The following is an 11,355-nucleotide window of genomic DNA, read 5'->3' as shown; positions in this document are numbered from 1 at the left end:
TACCTCGATATCACATTATTTAAAAAACTCCTTGAATAAAAAAATAAGCATAGACCAACTCCATGCACTGAAAAAAAACACAGCCACCCGAAATCAAAGCAAAACACTAGGGATATAATATTCGTCAAAACCTCCCGTTCATGAAGGCCACAAGGACTGCAAAAGCTCCAAATCCTGTGCAACAGCCGGACTATGCCTTGCACAGTCCTCCAAAAACCGCATCATCTCGTCGTTCCACCTTTCCCAGCCTGGTGGTAGTGTTTCACGTACACGGGGGCTGGGCGAGTGTGCGATGCAATAGAATAATAGTATTTGACCGAAGAATCTGGACAGGGATAGCGTTAACAACAAGCTTTTCGAAACAAGGAGATGGTGGGGTACACTCACTGCGAACAAAAGGCAAATTTAATCGGGATACAACTCCTCATCTTCCGGAAAATTCCTTGCGTAACGGGCCAGTCCATCGCGTGCCGGAGCCCACTTTTGATTTGCTCGATATCGTCGTCTGTTAGTTTACTCGGGATGCGTAGTGCTTTGTAGAGGTATGGACGACCGATATGGAATTGTGCGATCATGTATCGCCCACGAAGCATCGCGTCTGTAACTGCCAATGCTGGGGAAAGCGGACGATTCGGATCAGCGGGTCGGGGCGATGATATTGGGTGTGGAGAGGCGGGTGTTGAGGGCGATGGGTGGTGCATTGTGTGATCTCCTGGAGTCGAATGCGAGGGTGGGAGACCTGCATCGGGGAATTGGATAGCGGGTGGGAGGTTGTTGCGCCATTGTTCGAGTTGGTGACGGAGTTCGGCGTTGACGGCGGGTAAAGGGATGGACCCGGAATCGGCTACCCTGGGGTATTAGCTATACTCTTGAGGTTAGGTGTTGTGAGGGGTGGAAGCTTACAGTAGAAATAGAGGGAGTGTCGGATGCGGGTTAGGATGATTCGGTGTGCGACCTGGGCGAGGAAGTGGTATTGGAAGTAAGAGTCGTCGACCAAGTTGGATAATGGGTAGCGATTTGCTCCGTAGCCTGTTGCGGCGAAGCCGATGAACTTTGGGATTGGGACTTGCTCTTCTAGTCGAGAGAGACCGCTTGGTGGGAGGTGGAGTTCTTGGACGAGGATGGTTTCGTTCATTAGGCAATTCCAGTAAACACGGGATTTCATGTCGCCTTCCCACTGATCGTAGTTGACGTCGTGGCTGAAAAGATTAGATGGAGGTTCTGAAAGTTCTCATCGAGTGGACTCACTTGGTTAACATTGACAAGCAGCAGGTGGCGGCACGGTGAATCATTGCCCAGGCGTCCATTGGACGGAGGATTTGACTATAGTATACACTGTACTGGATTAGCGACGGGCTTGATGAATCGCAGGGAAGGGTCACGCACGAAGAAAGCAGATAGAATTGACAGCTTTGGATATCATTGTCACACATCAAGAATCCAATACGCCGACGCGCCTCATTAAAGAAGCGCAGACCTGGCTGTTCCTCGTAGACGACATTCATCCACTCTGGTGCTTCAAAGCGATGACTAGTAGTACCAGGAAGAGGATAGTTTCCTTCTTGATGAGCGAGCACAGCCTGACAACCCAGCGCCATCACGGTTAAAACGATGCAACTCTCCATCGAGTACCCAAATCCACTTTCAAGGGCTGAGCCAACAGTGAAAGAGAAGAAGTAGCTCTTATCCATGATGGGTGTAAACGGATTGAACACAGCAAAGAATGCATCTGCAAGGCCCTTGATCATGGACAAGGGCACTAGCTCGAGCCACTGCTCTCCGGCATGCAGAGGATAAGGCGTGGTGAACATGGGCAACGGTCGGCGTGTGGACTCTAATTCGACCACATAATTCTTGCCTAGTGTTGCGTAGGCTGCGAGTAACTGCTTGGGAAGAATGCTTCGCGCACCAGGCCATAAGATGACTCCGTGTTGACTGAATGAGATTGAAACACGACCCGATGGATCTGGGGCGGATTGGTTATCTTCCCAATCAAAATCATCCTCCTCCCGTGCAGGCGTGAAGGAAGATGTCATGGCTGCAATGCGGCGATTTTCACCAACGAGAGCAGGTGATGCGTGAGTCTCTTGCGCGACATCTGAGACCTGCCGCATTTGACCTCGGAGTGAGTTAAGATCACTTAAAATAGAAGTCGGGATATTCTCCAGCTTAGTCTCCAGCCGGTGCAGAGTGCTCATGATCATAGTGAGCGACTGATCGCGTCTGTAAAAATTAGTTAATGTACTCTAAATTATCGTAGCAAAAAAGAAACGTACTTTGATGATTTGCGCTCATTGTAAACACAGTCCAGCCCAAGGGACTTGCACAGTCCACATTTGGGGCGCGACTCGTCGCATCTTGTCTTCTTCAACCGACAAGTCTCACAGGCCTATGGAATTTAGTAGGCGACTTCTTTTTGAAATACAATTAGACCGCAATGTGGCGATACATACCACCGTGGCAATGAAGTTCCGAGGCTTCTTAGACGAGGTCGTGCTGGGCTCCTGCTCATCGCTTGGCGACAGCAGATCGTGGATGGGAAGCAGGCCGTTACTATCTGTTTCGGGTACCTGGCTTTCCCTGGACTCCTCGAATGAGCGCTTGCTCATCATGCATTATGGAGTCGCGTGCTGTGCGCGTTGTGACTCCCTCGATATCGTGAAAATGCGCCAATGCCGACGTTTTTTTATCGCAAGTGGGGCCTCTTGGCTTATCCACCAATGACAGGCGGTACCTGTGAATCATCTGTCTCGGCTTTCCTCAGTGGATCAGAAGTATGGAAAGAAGCATTAAATACGTCAATAATTTATAAATTGAGTTGCGGAGGATTATCAGATGTCAAGTATTTTATCTTATAGAGCCTATGAGGACTTACTTGAACCTTCCAAACTAGTAGGGAGATCCACGTCATATCAGTTGGAAAGCTAGATTATGCTTGACGCATCAATATTGGTTTAAAGCAGAAGAATATTGGAGAAAGAAGGGGAAAAAAAAAGCTATGGAAATTTAAGTCGTTCAGGCGTTGAGAGGTGCTTCGTCAATCTTGAGGCCCCGATGCGTACCACTGCCAGATCCTAGTCGGTCCATAGCAGTCTTCCACTACCATTGTGCGGATATTCAACCATAAGGACCATAGCCCGGGGTTTATTATCCGCTCTTCTTCATTGTAACTATCATAGTGAGCTAAATTTCCGATATTCTCGAGCTCGACATATTCATCCTTACGTGAGTGATCACGCAGAAAATCTTTCCCCCACGGGACCAACCTGGACGCTGTGAGTTGTACCGAGAAACCTGAACCTATGTGTACAGTGTGACCCCCTTACAGTTGGGCAGGGGTGTTCGTCTGTTAGAAAGGGGTTGTTGCTAGAGTACCTGAAAGCCCAGGAAGCTTCAACTAGAATTGAACATAAATTGCGGTAATGGAGTAATAGTGAGGAAGTTCAAATTCCCAAGGGACAAAAGTGAAGTCTACCTTGTGGCCACCTCTATGTGCTCGGTGAGATCAGGCACAATAAATACAACCCTGGTTCGAACCCAGTGCACCCTGATATTTTTGAAGGTATCTCCATTCCACTTGTATCAACCTCGTGAATATGATCATACCGTTGGCGACGTGACTCCTAAATGCTGCCTATGCAAATTGGACAGGTGCTCAGGTCAGATGGCGCCACCGGGCAGTGCGACCAGGGTCCTCAATACCGACTTGTCTACAGAGCCGTACAGCCTAAAAATCCAGCCAATCATATCAGGGCTAGACTTGCATAATAAATCAACTCGGCACGAACTACACCAACTCACCGATAACTTGGACTGCCTTGGAGTCGCACCTTCGAACATACCTCAGACCACCATATTAATACGCATCACAAGGGTGATCCCTTGCTACAAACAGATGACTATCAGAATCCTGGTCCCACAAAAGATTTGCTTTGATCTTACTAGACTCCCCGGATGCGGCGAGGCGTTCGATCACGCCTCCGCGAATCACAAGCCGCGATGAACCCATGCCGCGTAGATCATTCAGGTGTATGGCCCACCGTCTCAGAAAATAGCATTCACCTCGAGCCCATACATCGCATGTGCCCTTTTCTCCCTGCCACGAATGACTTATCAGCAGTCGCGCCGGCGAATAGAATTGAAAAGCCGGTGGTGGGTGGACACGAAAGATGGCCACCCGCAAAAGCACATCCGTCAGCCCAGGGGGTCATATAAGGAATTGCTCGAATTCCTTCTCCCCCAGATTTGGACCATCGATTTCCTTGTCACGCGACCAGCTCTGTTTTATCGAAAATATGTATAAAATTCTTTTGGCGGCTTTAGCCTTGACTGGTCTCTCTATTGCACACCCGGACGTGTATCTGATTCGTCATGGCGAAAAACCCAAGGAGGGAAATGGACTTAACGAGGATGGTCTGGATCGGGCAGAGTGTCTTCGACATGTCTTTGGCGCGCACTCAGACTATAACATTGGATTAATATTAGCTCAAAAGCCCAAGAAGAGTGGGTTATCCCGAATGTTTTAAGCTCCTTCATTTCTCAAGATGATGGCTAATGAAGCTTGCTTGAACAGACGGGAAACGAGGCAGACCCTACGAAACCGTAAAACCACTCGCCAGAGACCTGGGGATGAAGGTTGACATATCTTGTAATCGTGATGATGCAAAGTGTGTTAAGAAGGCTATCGCAGATTATAAAGGGAATGGGAATGTCTTAATTTGCTGGGAGCATCATAGAATGACAGACCTTGTGGAAGCTCTGGGGTATGAGGATGCACCACAATACCCAGATGATCAGTAAGTCCCACCCTGCACTAGTGTCGTGAGAGAAGAATGAGAGAGGGATTGTCACTGACTAGAATATGAACAGATTCGACTTAATCTGGAGTGATCCATTCCCTTACAAGAAAATAACGGAGATAAAGAGTGAGAAATGTGTTGGTCTGGATTGGATGCCTGAGGAGTTATAATACAAGAGAAATGCATTATGAAGCGTTCGGTTTTTGGAGGGCATTTCAACCATGCTTTTTTTCAAGATGACAGGTTTTTATATAGTGGTCGGTCATGGAAACTAGGCGCAAGGTCAATATTGAATCACCTATGGACTAAAGTACAGTGCACTGGTGACGTACTATGAAAGGTACCGAAGACTGTATTGATCAGCTCCGGTACCAGTTGCTGGTTGTCTGCGCGACGCAAAGACATTGTTTTATCTTTATCCAGAATAAATCGGTATTGATTCCGACTGACGCCCTTGATGAGGGAGGACTGAGAGCTGTCCCCTTCCTGGCAATTGTAATTAATCCACTTCCGCAGTTTATGTATTGCCATCCAAAACTCTGATGGATTAGTCGCTATCGCCATCCTTCTCAACGAGCCACTCATAATCACTAATCCCAAAGATAAGCGGGCTAGATGACTCTTGATGCGCGAGTAATCAGTCTTTGCTAGTTGCCTCGATCGCATAGAGTCCATGTTCAAGTCTGTGATGGCTACATAGCTACAAAGACGACGCACTGGTGTAACCACCTCGATATATTTTTTCATTACTCGTGCTGTGCCTTGCATTGGTCTGCATAGTTAGTGGGTCGTTATTTAAAGTAGGTTTGTTAAGTTACACATCGATAGGAAATGGAGGGGGATTCTCAATTCAGCTAAGAGAACACGACTTTAGAGGATCGTGTCATGTGGCTTGTATAACTCTACTTTGCGGGCGGTCGGGATTACCAAAGATCAGGCAAAAGAGCGCTAAATCATCAAAATTAGGCACTAAGCCTTAGACGGTTCTCCGTCCCGCCCCAAGCCACTTTACACGGGCGAAGTGGATTCAACACTTCATCTCATGCTTTGCGACACGTTCAATCGCTGGCTGAAAAAAAATCATCAATACCAAGATTGCGTCAACTAATCGCAATGGTGGGGAGATCATCTCCATTACACTTGTATGGGTATTAGGCTGAGAAGCAAATAGCCAGTTGCCATGTCGACTGCAATTGCCAAACGCAAGCGCGCAAGAAAGGCATGCATCCCATGCCACCAGCGCAAGCGGAAATGTGACACCATTTATCCATGTGGCATGTGCACCACATATGGATACAACTGCAGGTATGCCGACGAGGACGGCACCACCAAGCCTGCGAGTGGCGTACAAATTTCGCCTCCAGCCAAGCGCGTCAACCTCAACAGTGAAAGTCAAAGCCTGACAAACCAGGCCCCCGCAGCACGCAGTCCAGGTATCTTTGACGAGCAAAAGTTCAGACACTCTGGCGCATCGGCGGCCATGGCATTCCCACATATCTTAGGCGTGGCTCTTGGCTCTGACAGTCCTCCCAAGACGCGTTCCTTTGCCTATAATTTTGGCATTCGCCCCGAAGAAGCATCCAACACTCACTGCTTTCTGGGAAACCTCATCTCGGAAGAGGACCTCGACTTCTTTTCAGAGGTTTACTTCTCAATATTGGGTCCTATCGGTGACGTACTTGACCGGGGAATGTATGCCCAGCGATGCCGAGACTATTATCATAGTTCTCCACCTCAAAGTTCCGGCAGCAATGCGGTCGCCTTTGCCGCCGTGGCAGCTGGTGTGGCCGCTCTCGGGTCGTTCCTTTCACCTACTAATAGACACCCGCGGGAGTCTGAGCTGGTGCAGTACGCTAAAGCTATTCTTGATGATCCGGCTTCTTTGCGATTGCATGGTATTGATCATATCGTCGCGTGGGGCATGCGGGTGTTTTATTTACGGGCTACAACACGCCCTAGCAATGCCTGGATCGCTTCTTGCACCCAGATGCACCTCTGTGAAGCGATCGGCTTACACGAGGAAGAGAATATCAAGAAGATGGCGTCGGTTCTGGGATATGATGCCGATCTTTTAAGGAGGATATTTTGGATTTCGTGGGCTGGGCATAATATGCTGTCCTATGAATATGATCGTTCGCCTGTATGCTTTCAGGCTGTGACTTGCCTATCTATTATTCCGCCAGCAAAGTCTGTTGCCGACCAATTTGTGGAACTAATTCAGATTATTCCATCGCCTAACTCTCCGTTCCAGCTTCAGTGGCAGGCCTCAACTCCGAGTGAGGAGCTACTTGAGCGTCTCAAAGTATTAGGTGAATTCCAAACCACACATCCGTTCCTTGTGGTAACGAAAGCAGACATTGCGTTCTGCTTCTATCGGCGCCTTTATCAACTCAAGACCCGCATATCAGATGAGGCCATCAGTGTTGTCATTGATAGCGGAAACGCCGCAGTGGAAGCAGCCGAGCTGCAAGCTAATCAGGGCCGTCTATTTTGGAACGTCATCGGCAGTGTATTCCAGTACACCTGTATCTTGTTGGCTATCGACACGCCTGCAGCCATTGTACACATCGGAGCTGCGTTCAAAGGATTAGAGAACCTTGTCAAGGCTGCGGACACAGCACTAACGCGCGAGGCGTTATCGATGGCGCGGCATCTACTCACTCTTAATATGGCGAAGAAGCGGAAGGAACTGACTCAGTTGGAAGTCGTCGAGGCAAACTGTGAATTCCCGGTGTCCGAATCCAATACTGTGCCAGATATGGACTGGGCGGTGGATTGGGACCAATTTTTTATCGATCCGTATCTATCGATGCTCGGCCCCGACATTCAGATATAGTACCAAGTGCCAGAGCGCGAGTATTCAATATGTGACTGATTGAAGCCGTGTTATAGTATTCCGGGATGATCTCATAAGGTTCAGCATTGTACCTATGATAGACTATGATACCTAAAAGTGCTCCTCTTGCATTCGCCTTCCAAGGTTGTTTCCATATGTTCTTAGAGCACCCCGGCTAGTGTTTCCCTATCTTGCCGTGCATATTCCACATTGGATGCAGGTGGCACTGCATAAAAATCGAACCGGTACAATACAATTCTTACATATGAGGTATCCACCATCAGCCCTATCCCAAACCTTAGCCTCGAAGTGCAAAACCGGGTAATCGGATCACACAGTACCCCAGCAAAATTTGGGTCAACAGAGCTAGTTCAGAGGCTCAAGCCTCGTCTGTGGACCTCAATTTGGGCATGAATGCGAAGTTTATGTAACTGCAGGATACTACATATGCATTGCGTAGCGGTTTATGAAACGCGAATGGACAGTACATCGCCGATCAGTGTGATGGGGCGGATCAACCGCAAGCAAACAATTTCACAGAGAACTGGAGATAAGGAAAAGGAAAAATGATAAACGTGTATAATGACGAAGGATAAAATGGGGGAAAGAGGGGAAACACGGGTGGAGGTGCATTTGCATGCATATCATCTCGGCCTTGTGCTGTCCGATTGCGAGTTCGGATCACATTCCGATCTCTGATAGGATTGATCTCATGCAACAAAGATGATTTGATCAATACTCTTTCCAATCCCGGTTTCCCTCCGTAGATCAATCTTCATATCCTCGTACTCGGCGCGCTCTCCGCTTGGGCGGCAATATACTCGTCATTGCCAAGATTGGAATTCATTTACTCCAGAGCAAATGTCAATCTCGGATATTCACGGACCCGCTTGGCTCGCTGGGTCAGTTCACTGGCTTATCCTTGTAGGGTAGGTGGCTCACCATTCCCTGGATGCTGTCCTCCCTTGGCCCTTGTCCCCCGTGTAACCGCAATCACACAATCAAGATCTAGTCCCAGATTTAGCCTAGATGTAAGAGTTAGCGGAATGTATCTTGATCGATATTATACAGCTTTCAAGTACTCACCCAGCTTCCGATGCCCTGCAAGTCGTGACGTTGCATAGATTGGGAGTAGCTAAGTTCGAAAAACTTGCATTAGCTTGTTCTCTGGTGAGATATGTGAGCAGTATGGTATACCTTTTAGGCGTAGACTGGCTGGGGCTTGTAGTGGCGGAGGCACCTGCATTTTGGGGAATCGAGACATCTTTGGGGGGACTCTTCTCAGGTGTCGTCTTTGGCTCCATTATGGAACTGCGAAGCCAATGGGTAGACTGTCAAATATGGAGATGATAGCGAAATATATAGAGAAGTTCGATCAAGTTTGCCCGGTGGATTTGCCAGCAATGCTCATTCTAAAGAAACCTTGACTCGAGTCCGGATGGCGACATTTTATAACTACCCCCGTCCATGGCAACCAAAGAATTCCAACTTCCTTGCTCGTGTTCATCAGAGCGCCAAAGTAGTTTGATGTGGATGATGGTGGATGCAAGTTGGGCATGACGGTCGCTTGTAGCCGATGAAGATCTCTCACCAATCAATTCACAGCAAAGGCGCGACAACATGGAAAGATTCCGGACTTGTGCCCAAGCAGAGCCTCAGAAAGGAGGCCAACACCCCTCTTTTGGTAAGTATCTGGTTGCCTTGCCATGCACATGCAGACCACCATGCGGACCAGATCCCCGCTTTCTGAGACGCCCTCCGCTGGTCATCTGGGAGAGTATCAAAAAGGCAACCAGTTTGAAGATTTGTCACCCTGTCGAATCGAGATGATCTTCTTGACGGTGCCTTCATAGCGAATCCCTGATTTACATATTACCCGCCTTGCTTTGCTTTCAACTATGAATGTGTGCTTAGGTAGCTGGACTAACGAGGAGTTGGTTTCTCCTCGGGACCAAGGCTGATGTACAAGGTTCCAAGGTTCTCACGTCAGTCCCTAGTTGGGTATTTACTTCCCATAGTGATGAGTTGGCGGTTTCACAAGATTAACACCCTTCACACCATGAGCTCAGATTGGAATGGTGATAACCAGTGGCTTTAGAGCATTGGCCATGGTTTAATCTATGGGTTTGAATTCTATCACATGCGCGTCAGCACTGCAATCGGTGCGGAGTATCCGGGATTATACCTCCTGGGATCTCTATGTACTATACCAGTTGCATAGCATATCGAAGTCACATGGGTAGTCATTACTTCCCAAAATGCTCATTATATCTGCAAGTAAGGCATTTATGTCTTTATTTCATATTCGAATCACAAAAGTGGAGCTATGTACTATACATTTTGATCTGTCCCGATAACGGCGATACTAGCGCGACGTGAGTAACGACAGAAAACAATCAGCAATCATGGCCATTGGAAAACCTATGATCAATTTCCAAGGCGCATCGTCCTCTAATGCCACGGTAGAATTATTGCCATTCCGCAAAGATGTCTGTCAGGCATTTGCTTGCCCTAGGGGGTGACTTGGGTCATGGCGGGGAATAGCACAAACAGATCCGCATTCACGATTCTGCCATTTTCCCTCCTCCCCGCATCATGACCAACGCCATGGGCCCCTCGCACACAGTCCTCAAAACCATCCTCAAATCACTAAGCTCTTCGCGATGGTCTCTCACACGCACACTACGCAGTACAAATGCGAATGAGATCAATGGCCAACTTAGCGGCACAGCAACCTTCACCCAACTCTCCGCGGAACAAGATTGGCTCTACACCGAAAGTGGCCAATTCCCCGCCTCCGCACTCCCCCCTGCACTGGCAGGCATGGCCAATGCGACCTGGTCCAAAAAGTATATTTGGCGGTTGAGCGACGCGACGTCACAGCTCAGCGTGTGGTTCGTCAAAGTTGGCTCCGGTCCCGACGAGGCGGATTATCTCTTCCACAACTTTGATTTCACCGACGATGGAAGAATATCTTTAGACGGCGGCGAGGAACATTTCCCGCCTGTTCCTGTTCTGCCGGTAGATGCCAAGGATGATCAGACCTATGTTCTTCAGGCAAGGGGGGACCATCTCTGCATTAATGATATGTATCGCACATCATATGCGTTCCGCTTTCTTCGTGACACGGAGGAGTTGGTGAGCTGGTCCAGTTTACATGTTGTACGGGGTCCAGCGAAGACGCAGGAAATTCGAAACCAATATGCGCTGCTATAAATTTGCATGGAAGAATGTGGTGGACGAACTCGTTAACGTGGAATGGGACAGCGACCTTGGGAGGTAGCTGACTGACAAACATGGCATTTTTTGAAATGCGACCTAGCGGAATCTTGGTGATTGCTTATCACTTTGTTTTTTTTCTTTGCTTTCTTTGCTTGCAAATTTTGGCGCGTCTATATCCCTGTTACTGGAATCTCTTCAGGTCGTCGATGTTCGAAACTTGCTCCTACCTCCTGACTACAGGACGTTCTCATGAGTCATGACTGCTGGAGCAAAGGCCCATAACAAGATCGTCGCGATGTCTTTGCGATCTCCATTACCGCACAAAGTCGAGTATGCAGGGATCCGGGGAGACTACTTATAGATGAGGATAGAATTGAAAGTATCCAGAAACCCATGTTGAGAGCACTCACGACCTCCCCTCAAACAGCCCAGCCCTCTTTCCCCTCCTTTCGGGAAATGGCCCATGTAAACAAGCGGCATAACTAAGGTTGATTGCGT

At 48.3% G+C, this 11,355-nt stretch overlaps 4 protein-coding genes across 4 annotated transcripts; 3 read left to right on the top strand and 1 right to left on the bottom strand.

Moving 5' to 3' along the window:
- Positions 1–138: 138 nt before the first annotated feature.
- Positions 139–2,609, bottom strand: N7484_004793 (uncharacterized protein; the record flags this gene model as incomplete). The annotated part of the gene is made up of 6 exons (XM_057115213.1): positions 139–325; positions 388–844; positions 904–1,199; positions 1,249–2,223; positions 2,277–2,389; positions 2,454–2,609. The coding sequence occupies 6 exons, from the start codon at positions 2,607–2,609 to the stop codon at positions 139–141; spliced, it is 2,184 nt and encodes a 727-aa protein (XP_056975353.1).
- A 1,686-nt stretch (positions 2,610–4,295) lies between these two features.
- On the top strand, positions 4,296–4,969 carry N7484_004792 (phosphoglycerate mutase family protein; the record flags this gene model as incomplete). Its single annotated transcript, XM_057115212.1, has 3 exons — positions 4,296–4,503; positions 4,574–4,796; positions 4,870–4,969. The coding sequence occupies 3 exons, from the start codon at positions 4,296–4,298 to the stop codon at positions 4,967–4,969; spliced, it is 531 nt and encodes a 176-aa protein (XP_056975352.1).
- A 1,010-nt stretch (positions 4,970–5,979) lies between these two features.
- On the top strand, positions 5,980–7,635 carry N7484_004791 (C6 zinc finger domain protein; the record flags this gene model as incomplete). The annotated part of the gene is made up of 1 exon (XM_057115211.1): positions 5,980–7,635. The coding sequence occupies one exon, from the start codon at positions 5,980–5,982 to the stop codon at positions 7,633–7,635; it is 1,656 nt and encodes a 551-aa protein (XP_056975351.1).
- A 2,595-nt stretch (positions 7,636–10,230) lies between these two features.
- N7484_004790 (uncharacterized protein) lies at positions 10,231–10,851 on the top strand (the record flags this gene model as incomplete). Its single annotated transcript, XM_057115210.1, has 1 exon — positions 10,231–10,851. One exon carries the CDS (start codon positions 10,231–10,233, stop codon positions 10,849–10,851), a length of 621 nt encoding a protein of 206 aa, XP_056975350.1.
- Positions 10,852–11,355: the final 504 nt, after the last annotated feature.

This window comes from Penicillium longicatenatum, assembly GCF_028827895.1.
Source record: "Penicillium longicatenatum strain IBT 33135 chromosome Unknown contig_2_segment0_segment0, whole genome shotgun sequence".
NCBI classification, from domain to species: domain Eukaryota; kingdom Fungi; phylum Ascomycota; class Eurotiomycetes; order Eurotiales; family Aspergillaceae; genus Penicillium; species Penicillium longicatenatum.
The sequence above is the reverse complement of the archived record's forward strand: the minus strand, read 5'-3'. Positions and strand labels throughout refer to the sequence as shown.